The 18,574-nt window shown below is 40.5% G+C and overlaps 2 protein-coding genes across 3 annotated transcripts in view; one reads left to right on the top strand and one right to left on the bottom strand.

Annotated features, from left to right (window-relative positions):
• The window catches only part of LOC121667042 (guanine nucleotide-binding protein G(q) subunit alpha), a 118,889-nt gene extending 111,158 nt beyond the window's left edge, over positions 1–7,731 (bottom strand). Inside the window, exon 1 of the mRNA XM_042033134.1 lies at positions 7,226–7,731. Coding sequence (XP_041889068.1) covers positions 7,226–7,361 — 136 coding nt within the window. The 5' untranslated portion in view covers positions 7,362–7,731. The remainder of the gene's footprint in view (positions 1–7,225) is intronic.
• A 751-nt stretch (positions 7,732–8,482) lies between these two features.
• CEP78 (centrosomal protein 78) overlaps positions 8,483–18,574 on the top strand; it is a 52,536-nt gene continuing 42,444 nt past the window's right edge. Inside the window, exon 1 of one of the 2 annotated variants that reach the window (XM_042033123.1) lies at positions 8,483–8,744. In XM_042033123.1, coding sequence (XP_041889057.1) covers positions 8,498–8,744 — 247 coding nt within the window. In that variant the 5' untranslated portion in view covers positions 8,483–8,497. The remainder of the gene's footprint in view (positions 8,745–18,574) is intronic. The other variant, XM_042033130.1, reaches the window with a different exon arrangement.

Here is an 18,574-nt window from a genome sequence, read left to right as displayed (position 1 = left end):
CCTGATCAGTTACCAAAAGCATGAAGAATGATGGCATCTTTTCCAACTTCTATGTATTTTGCATTTTTCTGGCCTTCTGAGTTAGCAGTAGCTGCACTTAGCTACTACAGAGGTTTTCTGTTTGACTTTCTGGATGATGCTGTTCACCCAGAAATGTGGGCTGAAATACCTTTCAGTATTCTTTTTCAACATTTTCTAATATAAGCAAGATAATTAACATTAACACTGAAGACTTAGGAGTTAAAAACTCTCCTGTGATGGGTTTACAGAACAAGGAAATAAAAGCAAGTTTCCTTAACTCACAGAAATATTTTCATTCAGTACAAGGACTCTTGACAAAGATTATCATTATAGCAATGATAGGACCAAGAAGCTTATGTTAGTGTCCAGTGAGCATATAGCTCAGGTACAGTGACAAACACATTAACAAAACTAGATAGTAATGTGTATTTTGTGCCGTAAGAATAAGTACTATTGTAATTAAATATTTTTTCCTAATGGGTAATTTCAAAGTGTACCTAAAACATGTTCACTCCATTATACCTTAGCTTATGAAAAGTATGACCAAGAATAGGATCTCTTTAGGTTGATTTCATGGCTATATTGTAACTAAACGAGTAATTTCTACCTTGATTCCTGTTTACTCAAAGAATCTCGAACAGGTTTGCTTTCTTCCACATCCAGATACACCAAGTTTCTACAGAACAGAAACCTGTGCTCTTACCTTGGATTTAACTTAAAGGTGGCTAACCCCATCTGGGCAAACACTCTTCTGACCCACGTTTGGTGATACTTAACAAGATTTGAGTTATATTTTTCATTTCATTTTTTATATATTTAACTTCAAAAGATTTAAGGATCTAACTGCACTCAGCTCTTTAGAGAAGACTGGGGGTAGAGTGGAAAAATACAACATTTCAAATTTTAACTGCCATTTCCACAATTTCCTTTGGGAAAAGCAAATCCTCCTTCAACAGACTTTTGACAACTGAGACTGAGCACCAAAGTACTTCAACAAGGACCACAATGGTGTTCTCCTAGATACAAAATAAAAGGCATAGATAATCAGTCAGAACAGAGCCTTGGGTAAAAATCTCATTCATGTACTCTGAAGCAAAACCAAACTCAGACTACGGCACTACTCAAAACTACCTACTCTCATTCATTCCTAACAGATGCTTCTTCCACACACAGGTCAATCTGAATTACAAACAGCACAGCTCCCAGATGAAGCTGTCAATACACAGCTGTCAATATTGCTGAGGCAATAGCGATATAGCCTTTATCTTTTCAACTTACTGAATTCACTAGGTGCTTCCACTTCCATAAACTCTCATGTTCTGTTGCTTATTCAAGCAATACACGTATTGCACACCACCTGCTTTCCACAGAAAGAGGAGTTGAACCACCACAGTGGGGCTCACCTAAATCATACAGTTCATTACAGTAGTTTGTCAGATGATTCTGCCTTAATGGATTGACAAAGGAGGAATATTGTTTGGTGCGATTTTTTTTTTTTATTTCTGGATTAGCCACACCACTTTCTCAAACGCAGAATGAAATCAACAACAGTACTTTTCTGTTAGCAACTGCATCTGCATCAGGGTTCTGGGATAAAACTCTGTACTACTGATAAACACTAAGTAGAGTGTACAAATTAGGTAGTTTGATTATTCCATGCCATTTGTCTGTTGAAAACTTACAAAGGACAAAAATCTGTAGACAGTCACACTTCAGTTTAGTCTCAGTATCAGCACTACTTACTGAGGGAAAAACATGCTTTCAGAACATTTCATATTTAAACTTTATTTTAGCCTGAAAAAAAATGTTTGTGCTATTCCTGGAATTCTCCAGTAACTTTCAAAACTTAACTTCTAAATCTTTGGTATCTCTTGGACTTCTCTCATCCAGTTTTAATACATCTAACTTCTTTGCACAGAGTTAATAACATTTCAAACCTGTGGCATGCTTCCTTCTTTGCAGACAAAACCATGTGTATGGCTTCCCAGTGTTTCCTATATGCTAATTCTTCCTCTGTTTTCCCCTGCTTTCCTGCTCTTTGTTCTTGCTAGGTTGATAATTACAGTAAATAAAAGGTAAATGCTGAAAAAATTCCGTAATTTCATCAGTAACAGCTGTTCATACACAGTTGCATTCATCAACAAAACCAGATTTTCTTCAGTCTTCTACCATTCAGCTTAAGGAAGCTGATGGAAAAAAAAATACTGTGTTTATAGCATTCAATTGCTGCAACAAAGCTAATTCACCATTAATCAGACATCTACCTTACTTCATTTCATGCCTGTGATTAGTTTTGCAGACATTGCAAGGTAGTACTCTCCCCTATGAAATTGCTGTTACCACCATACAACAACAAAATTAAAATGAAGCAACTAAAGGAGCAGAATTATTATTTCTTTATTTGGCAACACACACTCAAATACATTCTCAAAAAATTTCTCTGCTCAGCATGTATTTTTTCATCCTACATTTATTTAACATTGTTTGTCAGTGTAACATACAAATGAGGGGTCACTTGGCTCTTTGACATGTAAATAAAGTTAAATTAGTCTGAATTCTTTAACTGTTCAGACCTTCAGCTGAATAGCTGGGTAGTAAAAACAAAGAGCACAAACACTTTTTAATGGCTGCACACAAGATGTCCTTTTGTGGTGCACTAAAAATAAATGTTCCTAAATGTTTTCTATATATATGTTCTTTCACATTGTCACACTGATATCCAAATGATGATTTGTGTTTTCCTATCCCACAAAAGAGATATTCTTATATATATATGGACGTATCTGTGTATATGAAAATACATCAAGGTGTTATACATCCAGAATGAAATCATATTTCCTTAGAAACAGCTTCTGCTAAATAAGATAATATTTACCTATCTAGCTACAATATGCATGAAGAAGTAGGTTAATTACCTGTTCATTTTACAGTAGTAAATATGTACGGTGTCAATTTCCTGAAATCATTTGAAAGAGTTCAGTATGAGTAGGGCAGACTGATAAAAAGACAAGTTACAAGAAAAATAAGGAAGCTTGTTTCTCCAGCTGAAGAAGTTATATAAAACAAGAGTTTGCCATTGTTGGCTTAACAGACCCACTTCCTCTTCAATATATCTGCACAATGTCTAGATGTTTGTGAATACACCACGTTCTGTACTTAAACATCTAATTCTGCTGACACAGGTTTAAGAAATATCTGCATATATTCACCTTATGTTCAAAAGCATCTTTTGGCGTTTGACTGCTGTTCACGTCAATTCAAACAGTTTATCATCCACCTACTTTCTATGCTAATGAGCGGAGAAGAGAATAACACCTGTATTGAGGCAAGTCTCTTCACTGACACATCCACAATCTTCAACATAAACTCTTAAAAACATAACTCTTAAAAAAACTTGCTTTGCACATGACACAATACCAACCAATATGCTGGAAAAAAAGTAGCACTGTCACACACATCTCCAGAACTTCAGCTGGCCACGGTTTACAGACACATAGGCATAGATAGCACAACACTTGCAGATTATTTTCTTAGACACTCAAGGCTTTTTCCAGTAAGAAAACAGCATACAGTATTCACGTATAGAGTTGACAGGCAGACTATGTCCAGGAGTGATGGTTTATGGCTACAATCTGTCATGTAGGCTCAAATGCTGCTTTCTGAGTCCTTGCAAAATTTACATGTATGGCAGGAAAATATGTATATAAGTATGACAGCATATAGCTCTTACTACTTAAAAATAAATATGTAAATATGTGCTTAAATAAAAGCACGCAGAACACACTGGCATAGACAAATATAAAACATTAAAACACCTCTTTTTCTCCCCTAATTATAAAAACATTTGTGTTTTTATAGCAAACAATGGATGAATATTAACAACTGTAAGCTCTGGAGAACAATCAGAGGGTTTTACAAAGTGTTCAGCAGTAATGAAATCCAGAAGAGTTTGAAAAATACAGGAGATTAAAACCAAATTCAGTGGAAGACTGAATTTGTTCCAGAGTGTCTCAAAACACTACAGCCAATTTGTGCTAGCTGAAACTACTACTATGTAATATGCTTCACTGCATATTTATGAAATCTGGCTTTCCACAGTTACATCTGCAAAAAACCCCACTCTGTCCTGTGCTAATATGCTAAAAAAAAAAAAAAAATCAAATAATGATGTACAAAAAAAGTATCTACAAGTGGTATTTTAATGTTTAATCAGACTGTTTGTTTTTAAACTAATACCTAAAAATAGCACACAGTAGAAGTTTTCCACAAATTACTTCAGATTTTGAACTCTTTGATTTCGTGAGCACATTAAAAGAGTATACCCAGCACAGTGTGTGTGTGTGTTCATGTGTATGTGTGTGACACAGTAACAATTAGAAGGAAACTAGTTCCAAAGTTTCCAAGAAGGCACTGCGTCTTTCACAAGTTAAGGAGGAAAAAGACCTTCTCCTCTGAATCAAAAAGATTAGTTTCTTTCTTTATGTTTGCTACAAGTGTGCATTTTTATGTGTGTACATCTAATTTTTAACCACATGTAATAACAAAACAACCTAGCACAGACACACTTCTTTGTGCTTTGAAAGGTTGATAATACCTTTCACTTTGCTCTTGCAACTAGTCTGAAGAATATGCTCAGCCACTTTATAACGCTTAGCTTAAATGGCACTAGTATTCTCTTTAAAAGCCAAAGGGTATTCCTTAGTCTCACATTTAAAAATCCTTAATGCACTTAGGTTTTTCAGACCCATAATACTCCACAGAGTGGGACTGAGAAGCTGGTACTTCTGAAGAAGAAAAAAAAGAAGACCCAAATATGTTTGCTTGTTTACATAAAGTAAAATTAAACAGCATTAGCAATTTTCCTCCTAAAAATGAGGGGGAAGAGATGAAATGGGACAGTAAGCATCTATCCAATGTTAAAAAACCAGATGATTTTAAGCACATTCAGATGGTTTTCATGCTAACAGCCTCACCATTTTTAATTAATATGTTTTCATTTTAAAATGGTTTTGTCTGTCTCATAGCCATGTGAATGACCCACACGAACAACAAACTTAGTAACCGAGCAATTGGCTATGCTGGGCAAGCAATGAAAGTAACTAAAAAAAAAAGTGCTCTAAGGTACTTAAGATAAACCTACTTATGAAAGAAATTTCCCTAAAATTGTTTCAGGAATTGAAACTTGAGTCTACACAATACCAAGACTCCCAAGAGTCCTTCACCACACACAGCATTTCACAAGACAAGATCATTAAGTGTTAATCCTAATAAGCACATACATTTTCAGTTAAACATATGACAGAAGCTGACAAAATGAAAGACAAAAAAACGCATGTACAGTAACAATTTCGATACTGGTTTTATCACCCGGGTATAGAGCTATGCTGCTACATGCAGCCAGAAGTTCACCCTTCTAGATCTCTAGTACATCATGCCTCCACTTTCACAAGTCTGTTGGAGCTCTTCGGTGGCATTGATGATGAATGCAGGAATCTTCCATACAGTAACTCAACAGAGCTTTCCCTAACTCTTTCTATGGGTTGGCTTCTCCGCTTTTCTTCTGCGGATCACCACACATCATCTGGGCCAAAGCAATGCCATAACTGGACTCCAATCTACCATCACCTACCCCAAATACTTCATCATAGTGATGGGAGTACTTTGCAAAGCAGCACAAGTTCTGCATTCCTTACTGCAGAAGTGAATCTCTGAATTTCTTCACTAGGTAATATATATTGGTCTCATTCAAAGAATTTCATATATTTCTGAAAATCTGGGAGAACCCTCTAGCACTACTGCAAGAAAAATCAAGAATATATAGAAACAATTTGGACCTGAGTAACAGGTTAAATATATGAACTGCCTCTCCTGAAGCAAGTGTCTATCATTACTCATACTTATCCACAATATTAAGTAAGAGCAATCTATTTTATCTTCTTTGTGAATCTTGGAAGTCACATCATGCACTGCCATAAACCAAAATCAGGCCAAAATGTGACAGAACATTATTACTGTGAGTGCTGCATCTGTGTCCACTACTACTCTCCCACACCAGTTAGAGATCCCAATTTTCTCTATATCCAGAAGATAATCTTCAGGAAATAGCATATTCATATGGAAGCACTAAAACATATTTGAACTTTTCCTTTCAACTTGCTTTACCTCACTGAAGAGGCAGTTTACTCCCCCAGTACCTATCACTACTTCATATACAAGGCCCAAGAAAAAAATCTTCACCGTAAACATCCTGCATCCACTTGGAACATACCCATTCATCCACACACCAGACAGTAATGCAAAAATATTTAAAGGCCTGTGAGTCCAGGCAGAAACTATTACCAGGGAGCTACGCGACACAGTGCATCACACTGGACATCTTTTAATTCAAAAGGCTTATTTTAACATAAGCCAAATTTCTATTAGATAAACGCTGCCTCTGCATACTTGCAGCTCTAAAATAGCAACCTCTGTTTTAATTAAGGAGAAATGATACAGTTGATTTTATTTCCTGACCAGTGGGTGGATTCCAACGGTATTAAAGATCCTGTAATCATCCCACACACTTCAGGTTACCCCTCAGTTCGGCATGTGCATCTGGGCCTTTGAGGCTCCCTTTCCTGTACAAAAACCGGTGCACGAGCCCCTTATCCCACTTTACTTCAATAAATAAAAATCACAATAAAAAATGCAACCGGTGATCTAACAGCCTTCCCGAAGCTCACGGAACAATGCAGATATCACACCCGTCACCATCGATCTCCACAGCGACTCCCCCTGCGAAACCCTCCCTTAATCCGCTTCGCTACCATCGCTCTCCCACAGACATGGACATTCGCCCATCGCCCAGCACCCCCCTCACTCACCCGCCATCCGTTCCCTCTCCATTTGGGAAGGCCGCTTCCCATTCCACACCGAACCCACCCGCCGACGATGCCCGCGGGCGGGCACACACACCCCGTTCCCCGCGGCGGGGGCTCGGCCTGCGGCTCCCCGCGGCGGGGGCGACGAGCGCCGAGCGCCCAGAGGCACCGCAGGCATCGTCACCGCCGCCCCGTTCCCGCCGCCGGGTGCCTGCGCCCCGGCACGGACCGCAGCGGCCGGAGGGCGCCCGGGGCGGCGGCGATGCCCGGGCTGCAGCCCGGCGGCAACTGGAGCGTGCGCGCCGGCGACGGCCCGAGGCGAGCAGAGGAAGCCCCGTACTCACCCAGCAGCAGCAGCTTCAGCTCACGGCGGGCGTCCCGCTTGTCCCGGCGCAGCTGCCGCTCGATCTCGTCGTTGATCCGCCGGGCTTCCTTGGCTTCCTCGCTCAGGCAGCACGCCATGATGGACTCCAGAGTCATTCTTCCTAACTGGTTCAGACACAGCCCCCACCCCCCCTAAACCCGCACGCACACTCGCACCCCGCCGCCGCTCCGGCCCCGGGGGGCACAGGCGCTCTGCGAGAGCCCGGGGGCCGCCGCAGGGCAGCCGCGCAGGCAGGGCAGCCTCGATGCCACAGAAAGGCGAGAAGAAAGGCAGGGCCGCTGGCGGCGCGGATCCCCGCTCCCTGCCGCTGACACCCGCCGCTGCCAACTCCTCCTCTCCTCTAAATCATGCACCGAACAACATGGAAACATCCACCGCGGCGGCAGCAGCAGCGCTACCCAGCCGAGCCACCCCTCGCCCTGCTGCTCCCCTTCCCTCGCTGCCGCCCGCAGCCTGCGCGGTCCCCGAGTGTCCCTGGCGGCCGCCGACACCCCCGCCGCCCTCCGACGCGACCACCCCACCCCCCGTGGAAGCGCTAATACCCACTAATCCCTCCCCCGCCCCGCACACGCACACATCTCCCCGCCGCTCCCCGCCCCCGGAGCGGGAGCCCGGCTCCTGCGGGGTGGGCGAGACCGCTGCTGCCCGGCAGGAAGAGCTTCCCCGCGGCCGCTCCTCCTTCCCGCCGCCTCGGCCGCTCGTCTTTCCAAGCAGGAGGGGGGGGGGAAGGGGGGGTGGTAAGGGAAAGCGGGGCTTGCTGTCAGGGAGCTGCCGCTGTTCGGCTCCGCTCGGTTCGGCCCTCCCCGCGTTGCCAAGCAGAGCAGCGGAAAGGGAAACGAGCGCACTGGCAGGGGTCGAGCTCGACCGGCTTTTTAAATGGTTGGGCTCCGCGGGCGTGGTGCGGCAGGAATATGGCGGCCCGTCTCCCGCCGCCGCTCCCGCTCTCTCTCCGCCCCGCTGCGCGGTGGGGGCGAGTGGCCGGGGCAGCCGAGCCCCCGCCCGCGCTGTGCCGCCCCCCAAGGCCGCCCCGCCCGCCCTGCGGCGGCGGAGGAGGGCAGAGGAGGGAGGCGAGGGGAGAGACAGCGGATTCTCGCACCAAATGGCTGCGAGGAGCTGTGCCTGCTGTGGTTTGTCCTGCCGGGCAGCGCCTTCCCTAACGCCGTGTATGCTTTCGCTTCCCTTGTTTTTAGTCGTGGGCACACATTTTTATTCGGTTCCCATCCTAGGAGAGATGAGTTGGGTTGGCAGGGACTGGCGGAAAAGGTGGCGGGTTGAAAGGAAGGAAGGAGTAAGGAGACGAAAATGCCTTTTCCACCTTTGGTCGGAATGGGAAGGCGGAGCGGGACACACGCACACCATCAGGCACCCGGAAGGTTTAGCGTCCTGCCTCCCTACTGGGAAGGCAAAGCCGTGCGTTCGGCACGAACGCGCTGGGACACCCCACGGAACGCCGCCCGTGTGGCCGATATTCGGCTGCGGTGAGTTCTATTCGCCCCTCGCCCCAGCCCCTGCTTCAGGCCCAGTCCCTGGAAAGCTGTCCCCACGTAGCCTCCGGTAGCCCCTAGCGTGATGCAGTCCCAGAAAAGCTGTCCCCACGTAGCCTTCGGTAGCCCCCAGGGTGATGGCATACAATCGAGTAGAACGCACTGATGTTCCTTCTAGTTTTTGTGAATTCATAAACGTCTCACAAAATTCCCACACCTGCACTTCCTTTGGCCACCTCCATTTTAAGCTACTTGTATATGTTGCCAAATCGGCTGTGAATCTGGTACTAGCCTATGTAGTGGGTAGAAAGGCACATCACGCTCTTATTTTCTAGCTCCATGTGTGATACCCTCACCAGTACCTGCTGACATCTATTTTGAAATTCATATGCTCTTTCCTAAAAGTTTACATATGTACTGACAGAATTATTTAAGCAAGGTCTGCCGTAAAGAGTAAGACAATGAGGGAATTAAAAACAAACAAAAAAGAATAAAACAATCAGGAAAATAATACATTCAATCAATTTTTAGAGCATGAAAAAATCATTACTTAAAAAAATGCATGATTTCCATGTAGATCTATATTGTACTAATATATATAGTGTATAAAAATGGTTGATACAACTTGTAATCTTTTTTCTTTATTCTAGTCAATGACCTTTAGTCAAAATTGGGTAGGTCCAGCTATTACGAATAGATTATATTTAATTCAAAGCATATTTTCTATTTTAAAACCTAACCTGTATGTATATGTGTCTCTATGTATCCACCTGTTTTGTGTTCTGGTCCAAGATGCATTAATATTACATGCAATTAAGATTTCTAAAGAGTCAACACTGAATTACAGAGACAACAAGTAACAAAAAAGGGGAGGTTACATCAAGAAAATAATTATCAGGATTTTCAAGATAAATACTAGAGTTTTCTAAATGCCAGGGTCCAAAAGAGTGAAGGTGAGTGTATGGTAAAGCTCCCAAGGAATACTTCCTGGATGTTTTGTACATGGTGTCCAAATCCACAGCAACCATCTTCAGGAATCACATCCTGAAAAAAGGGTAGGAACAGGTAAATGAGTTTCCAACCTTCAGGTAAACTGAATCAATATTCCCTCCACAGCCGTGGGCACACTGTTCCAATAAAAACTGTAATCGTCTGCAGTGGGAGAAGTTGGACTAAACTTTCTTAACTGTTTTATATGCTCAGTATAGGAGGCATGAACACAGTGTGTACCTCAAATGCAGAACTGTCATTTAATTTTGCATTTTTAATGAGAAAAGACACCCCACAGACCGTAACTGTAATCTGTATGTACCACTCCTATTAATATAACTGGATTTCAAATCTTTAGATATCTTCAGATTTTTAATGGATGAACCATCTAGTCCTGAGTAAGGCATCAGCAGATAGCCATTATACACTGTTTTACCCATTTGCTTCATGACTTAGTGGAAGTCAGAAGAACCCCATTATGGACAATTACATGATAATAAACCTATGAGGAAATTTCTTTCCAAACCTCAATTTGATAATGGTTGGCTTTTGTTTTGAAATGTGAAACATCCTTTATAAATATTTTATCCTAGTAACAACTATCAGTAAATGACAGAAATCTTTATTGCCCATACAGGTAATTATTATCCATAGATACTATCCATACTGTTATGTAATCCTGGACAGCTACTTCCTGATAAGCCTTCCCCGTAGCACTAATAATCTCATATTCCTCTATTCAAGTAGTCTCCAGTACATGGCTCATAGCAACCCGTTGCCTGTGAGATGTTTTAATGTTGCTTACTGCCACAGGAAATTAAAAAGGGGACTGACAGAGGGAGAAAAAATGGTATAAAACACCCTGCACCTTTGGTATTCTCACTCGTAAGACAGCAAACATTGGGAAACTACCACTATGTTTTATCATCTCCATAACCTTCTTTGCACTAATCTATACCAGTTTTCAATTTCTTCCTTCCACATGCCTGAAGATATTTATTGTCACTCTCCTCTGTCTCTTCTGCCTACGACAGGTTTTCTGTGATGTTTTGACAGGTTCCAAATGGTATCTGAACTTGGTACTCACATGACAGTAAAACAGAAGATTGTGTATAGCAACATCATAGGATTTTCATAATTAGCCTCCCATCTTAAGCAAAGGGATATCTTGCGAGTGCTTTTTGGTTGCCATTGTGCATTAAGATATTTGTACAGTGCTATGCAGATCTCAGTCTTGTTTGTGAATGCTTCCAGTAAATTTACAGGCTACCAGTATGTCTGAGTTGAGCAAATTATCCTTCCAGTATGCCATCCTAATCAGGTTTTTGTTTGATGGTTTTGTTTGGGTTGTGGTTTTTTTGGTCTTTTTCTAAGGGGAAAAAAACCCCCAATTATCTGCTGTTTCTCTGTTGTTAAATGAATAACATCCAGTATTTGCAATTTCCTTCAACTGATACCAGTTTTTTCCAGTGTGTGTAGTTTTGACAAATTACCTTCTGAATGTTTCTCAGTGTTACTATTTCAAAGTAGAAGGTGCTCGCCAAGGTGCTAAGGTACAGGCTAATGACTAGCGAGGAGTTAACCCCTCTGTTTTTTCACCTGATTTATGTGGAATTTTAGAAACTTGTTTCCTTCTACCTGTTTACATGTCGAGGTTCTTACGGACGACCTATCTCTGAAAAAGCCCAAGTATTTTTCGAAACGCTGTTGCTCTTCAGACGCACCTCTTAATACTACTTTCCACCAGCGCCAGAAGAGGGATGTTGTGTAGAGAAGCACGCGTGGCACCCCCGCCGTGCCCACCCCGCGCAGCGCAGCGCGGTGCCGGACGCGCAGCCCGGCCGAGCGCGCCGCTCCAGGAGCCAGCATTCTCTCCTCAGCGCTCCCCGCCGGCGCGCCCGGCCGCCCCCAGCTCCCGCAGGACAGCCTGGCAGCCGGATGACTGGGCTCCTTAACAGTGCAGGGAACTGATCCCGGTGTATTGTGTCGGGTGGGAATGTCGTTAGGGTTTTTTGGTTGGTTGGTTGGTTGATTGGGTATTTTCCCAGAGTTTGCTTCTAGTTTAAGGATTTGCATTGTCTTTCACGAAGTTTCGGTTGACCCTTCAAGCGTTCTCATGGAAAACATGTAGTAGGCACAATGTGATCCAGACCACCACTTCTGTGGGAATAAGCGGCTGGATCACCTGCATGAGCCAGTTGTTCCTGTATTGTTCTGCACAAGTCTCGTGGAACAGGACCATAAATTTCAGCCCTGAAAAAAAACCAAAAATGAAAAAAACAAAGCAAAAAATCTGACCACGCTTGACATAGCCACATGATACAAATTACATTAATAAATTGGTATAGTATGAGCTGATACTACAGTAATATGGCCACTCACTGAAAAGGAATACTTGAGTTTTCAGTAGTGGCACCTGCTGTTTCTTTGGTGACTTTTGTCCTGTTGTATTGCTTTTATCATTAAATGGATGCCAATTATGGATCCAGGCTTATTTTTATTTTTATTATTTGATAATCATATAGGTTAAAATCGCCTCCCAAAAGTGTCAGCAAAGCCTGTGATTAAGTGTTCAGCCTGAGATGTAGTACGGGAGATACTAGTTTTCCACCTCTGTGACCTAAATTATAAATTCATATTTTAGCATAATAGAAATACTATTGTTTCAAATACCTTTTATGTGCATTTAATATGTTCATCACATTCAAGCACATTTTTCTTTCAGCTTCTTGAATTTTTAGCAAGGCAGCTTTTATTCTTTATGGATTTCTTATTTTTGTGCAAGTCCAAAATAAGTTATTCATATATTATCACACATATTTATTAACTTATAAAGACTTTGTATAATGTTTAGTTCATTTGCAGTCAGTAGGACTTCTCATGCTCTGCTGGGTTAATGGCACTGTGTGTTTGTATTGTTTATCTAAGACCTCAAACATTCTGTTCTAGCTTTTACTCTTCCCTTACAGTCTGCTCTTGGATATATGCTTCCTAATTCTGATTTCATTTAAGTTTCCCAGCATAGTAACTCCATCATTTTCAATGGAATTACACTGTTTTTCATTATACGCAGTAGTGTCAGACCCTCAGCTTCCTCTAAGATATTTAACATACACATTGTAATCGTGTGACTCCTCCAGTTTGTTCAGTGACTACTTCAGATATAGTCTAACCATTAGAAAGCATAAACTGATAGGCCCTCATTCCCATCTTAGTTCTCACTGTGTCACAGGACAGGGAGGCAAGAGTTACACATTACCCAGACAGACGTAGTTCTTTTGGTATTTCATGGAAAAGTATTATTTATAAATCTTTCCATCATCCAAAGAGTGTGTCAGCTGAGGGTATTTTCTTGCAATCCAAACCACATCACCAGAAGGACCATGGACAACTATCTCATTGCCCATAATTTTATGATGGAAGACTAATCCAAAATCAAAGCATGCTTCAATACTTTTCACAATCTTACACTGAAGTTTAGTATGTAAAGTGAAAAATTATTTCTCCAGTGAATATGAACAGAAAATAAATACCCACTTTCATGTAATAGTGCTTCATAAAATTGTCTTTTCAATATGTATTTTATACACAAATTAAATGCAAGAATTTAGAAGCTTTAGTAATGAATTCTGTACTTTTTATGTGCTTCATGTCTTGTATTAATAGGAGCAAATATATTTTGCACGTTACTACCAAATCTCCTAATGAAAAACATAATGAAATGTGTGAGGGATAAGTGACATAAGGATCAAAGTTATGACCTAGTCAATTGCATTTTCAGATGAGCAATTAAATTATTTTTATTGATATATATAATCTAAAAACATTATAAAATAAGTCCATCAGGATACTCTTTCCAGTGTTTATGGTTTTAGAGTGCAGAGAAGGATCTTAAGACAACAGGTGATCAACGTTTTCCTCTAAGTGGAAGTACAGTAATAGGAGAGGTATCTTTCTTTCTCTGTATGAAAATCTATTAGAAAAGATTGTGGTACTTAGAAAAAATGGTCCTCATTGAGTCTTATGTAAAGCCATCACAAACACTTGACAAAAGTAGTATTTCCATAGAAGTATTTAAAATAATGGAGAAAACTGAGTTAGAAGATAGCAAAATAATTGGCTTCCATTTGATACTTCAGGAAGTATCAAGCAGGAATTCAGACACTCAGTTATATACTGAAGTGAAAATGTGGGTTGAATTGTAAGCCTCATTCTATAACTATAGTTACAGTTATATAACTTTAGTTATAACTATAACCTCATTTTATATAACTATAACCTCAGATAGCCAGATAGTATGCTTCCTGAACCAGTATGGGATAATTTCTGAACTTGAATTTAGGCAGAAATAGAAAAAATTCCCATGCCTGAGATGCACAGCTAGTAGTAGCAGTGCAGTGATTGCTGTTATTAGTAAAATTCCCTGGCAGTTAACATGGACTTTAGATAGTGCTCTATACTCTTAAGGAAGATTGGTGAATCTATAATAATATTTAAGGGAATTACAGAAATTCATTAGTAGGGAAAAGGATAACATATGTTTCATTTGTCCTAAGAGACAGAGAAAAGAGACTTTTCAACACTTAGAACATGCTGCTTTGGACATATATAGAGAATTGTATAGAGTGCTAAGATGGTTTAAAAACAAATTTGGATAAAACCCATGTATTACCCTGTATGGGTATAATTGTGAAGCAGGCTGTCAGGGTACTGTATTTCTATGGGACTGCTTCCTAATCTGGTTGTATTTTGAATTGTGGGTTTGCATTGCCTTACATAGAATCTAAATAAAAATCCTCTGAAATTTCGAGTTTGTTTTCTTGGTTATATATTTAAGGAGATTGAAAGAAATTTTTTTTTTTTTACTCAAAAATAAAGAGTGTTTTCATAGAACTAAAACTTTGAAGAAACTGGGAAATTTTCAGAAGAATCAGTGGTTAAATTTTGGTTTGGATACTGAGAGCAATTGTAGCTGTATTTTGAATTATATAGGATATTCAAACCTCTTGTTTTTATGAGGGAAAACTTTTGTCATTAATACCTGCTTCTGCTAAGAAACTAGTCATGATTTTATGAGATTTACAAGAAAAAAAAGCTTTGAGCTCCCCCTACTGTTCTTTCCATTGAAAAAGATGGAAAACCTGAATTTTGTTTTTATGGGTGAAGTATCAGTCAGATAAAAGAAAAAATTAACAATACAGAAGTACCGTTTTAAGTTTCTGGTAATTTACTATTAACAGTGGAGAGAACCAGAGTGTTTAAGTTGTTTTCCAAGTTGCTAGTACTCTCAAGGTTTTTGGCATTCATAGCATAATATGCATGAGAATGTGTACCTTCACTTACAACAGTTTTCCAAGGTTTCTATGCGAAGATATGGTTTATTGTTTGTGTATGCATACAGTTAATCTTGTTCCATTTACATGAAACTGGTGGATCATAGAACTTATTAAATATTGGCACATTCATACAAGTGATGAATTTAATTTACTTTTCCAGATAGCTTTCAAAAAGCTGTTATTTATTGAGGTGATTTGGGAACTCCCACTGCAATTTATAATAAATTAGTACTTGTGAATCTACTTTTTGAGTTCCTTTACATTATTGTCATCACAAGTTACAAAGAGTACTTTAAGAATTAGAATTCTGACCCATATACTGACTGACATTACAAATACTTTTCACTGAAAGTGTTTAATCTCATAATGGCCAGATTTGTCTATAATATAGTTCCTGAGTTCAAGATCATCATCAGTGCTCATGATCAAAGCACTTTTATCTGTTTGTTAGTATTTCTTTGTTAAATAAGACTTACTTTTTCCAGTAAAAAAGCCTGTCTTTGCACATAGGCTGAACTTTATTTGGAGTTCTGTGCTTTCATTATTTTAACAGCTGAAAAATACTAATGTGCTGGTTATTTCAAGTGTTGTTATACCCATTCTCATAAATGCTCTGCTAGACTCTTTACAGGTGACCTTAAGGTGGTAATATTGTAACAACAACAACAACAAAAAAGGTCAAAATTCTCTCTGGTGTCTCATATATGTATTGGTACTTCTCTTTAAGTTTCACTATGGAGTTTAAAATTCTTCTAATGAAATAATCTTTCTTTTTTACCATTCCGATTCCCAAAAAGTAAACCTCTATTTAAGCAAACCTCTGTTTCTTTGGCCTGATATCACCAAACACCATCTGTTCTGCATGGAGGTGTGGGGTGAGGTGAGAGTGAGCTGGTGCAGGGGTCTTTCTAGATTTCAATAAGAAAGGCCCAACAACAAGTGGCTTAATAAGATTACTTCAAAAAGATAGGCTAAGAAGAGGAGTATAGATAGTAACATCTTACATCTCCTCAGGTGCTGGGCACTCCATGCAGCATTGAACAGTGCCTCAGTGGATTTTCCCATGGCACACTGCACAGAGCAGATCCTGTCTGGGGGAAAAATTCACCCTTTCAGTCCTTTGAGGTCATCTTTAACTTCTTTACAAAAAACAGTTCTGTTGAAGGGCAAGTCCATGTAGGAGGTATCATGTCAGTGCTGAGCAGGAGTTGCCCGCAGGCAGCTGCCCGCACCGTCCCATGTTAGTTGCAGTGTACAGTCAGGATCAGTACATTCCATCCCTTGATCCCCATACAGTTTACTTTTCCAAAATAAATTTTGTAATTTACCAATCATATTAATAACATATGGGATTCTCAAGTGCAAGTTTCAATAGAAGAAATGCAGCCTTTTCAAGATCACCAGCTCCTCAGGTTTAATGTCTTCTGCAAGGATCCCAGTACAATATCTACCTGTATTCTTTTCAAGGATTGCATTGCTCCTTTGTAATAGCTCATGAGAGAATAAACCAGTAAACCAAAGTGATTGATTTTTGATGCCACTTTGTGGTCTCATTAGAGAGATAGCACTCCAAGATTCATTAAGACATTTGTTTTTATCCTCAGATCATTCACAATTTTTCTGTCCCCAACATTGTCCAGAGAAGGGCAATGAAGCTGGTGAAAAGTCTAGGGGTAAGTCATTTGAGGAGCAGCTGAGGGATCTGGGGTTGCTTAGCCTGGAGAAAAGGAGACTTGGGGATGACCTTATCACTCCCTAAAAGTACCTGAAAGGAGGCTGTAGCCAAGTGAGGTCGACCTCTTCTCCCAGGCAACTAGGATGAGAGGACAGTCATGCACCAGGGAAGGTTCAGGCTGGACATCAGGATGTATCTCTTCACAGAAGAAGTTGTTAAGCACTGGAACAAGCTGCCTGGAGAGGCTGGGGAGTCATCCATCCCTGGAGATGTTTAAGAGAAGACTGGATGGGGCACTTTGTGCCATGATCTGCTTGACAGGGTGGTGTCTGGTCAAAGGTTGGATTTGATAATCTCAGAGGTCTTTTCCAACTAATTGATTCTATGATCATTTAAAGTTCAATTTACCTGCCGTTTTAATTCTATTTTCCTGCTGTTCACGTGCTCAGTTAGTCTTTTTTTACCTTCATGATTACTATTGCTGTGTCTTGTCCTTAACAAATTGAAAAAAACAGCTCCATGGTCTTCACAAAAGATTTATCAAGTGCTACATTGAGGCTTACATTGGATATAATACTTCAAACAGCTGACCATGCTGAGAACAGCCAGTTCCAGCAGTGAGCTGACAGTTTTATTTGTTGCTAGAATTCTATGTTATAAAATGTAGATCCTACTGTTTGTTTAATTTGTTACATTCCCATTTTGTCTCCATTGCCCTATTAGACTGCTTTGTTCATGTCGCATATTTTTATGCTTTAGTACCAATTTGTTTTGTCATGCATGTGGATAGACCATAACCATAAATAGTTTAGGAGTATATTTCCTTTTTTCTGTAATTCCATTTGATGTCTGGACCATTGGGATTCCAGTCCTAAGGGATAGTAGTTGTAAGAGAAATACCTACACAAAGCCCTGTGTGCTAATACAGATATTTCAACCATAGATGTTCTCTCTACAGGTATGTTTCCTTCCCTCTTCCATAGCAAAGCCTTCCCTCTATTCGTGTAGAACACTTAGAAAGGAGTAGAACTCAGTTTGGAGAAAACATCAGCCACACTACCCATAAGAGAATAACTCATTTCACATTTACATGCATCATTATTAGTAAAAGGTCACCATCAATTATCAGCTCCCTTGTTACTAAGCAAATATGACTTGTTTGATTCAGGACATTGTTTTCTCAGTGAATATTTGGGATCTGTTTTGCTTCTGGCTGTCCATTTTTTTGGTATCCTTTTAGCACCCACTGATGCCTTTTTCTCTGGTCCTAGAAATACTAGCCAGACACAGGGTGATAAAAAGGGGTTATATCTTTTTAAGGATCCTTAGGTGCCCAATTCGTCAGGTGGAAAACACCGAAGATGCACACCCCGCATAACATGTGTACAATTTTTATAGATTTTGCAAATTAGCATCTCTGACAAGAGTCCCCAGTTAGATGCACACCTGGTGAAGTCACGCCCCTCAGCTCTAGTACCTTCTAAGTCCTCCCCCCTCAGATGAGGACTAAACTCTGTTTATAAAAATTATGTCTCAAAGAGCTGATCTCAATCTTGGTTTCTAAGGAGAACCAAGATAGCATAGAGGTCTTGGAATGTGTTTTGTCTTTCTGCCGAGGAAAATACTGAAGCTAAGTTACAATAGTAGACTACAGAGCTACAAATACATGTGTAAGGAACACAGAGAATGTATAAAAGAAAAAAGGCAAAAATCAAGGTGGCATCACTACCACCCTCACAATCTCCAAGAAGCTCACTCGTTCAAAGGAGTTTCCCAGTAGACACATTCTATGTGATACCTTCTATGATGACTGTGTTAAAGAC

Source organism: Corvus kubaryi, unplaced genomic scaffold (assembly GCF_017639235.1).
Source record: "Corvus kubaryi isolate FWS band 111438036 unplaced genomic scaffold, C.kubaryi_AGA036_p1.0 37357, whole genome shotgun sequence".
NCBI classification, from domain to species: Eukaryota; Metazoa; Chordata; class Aves; order Passeriformes; family Corvidae; genus Corvus; species Corvus kubaryi.
Note: the sequence above shows the minus strand (reverse complement) of the source record. Positions and strands in the feature narration are given on the sequence as shown.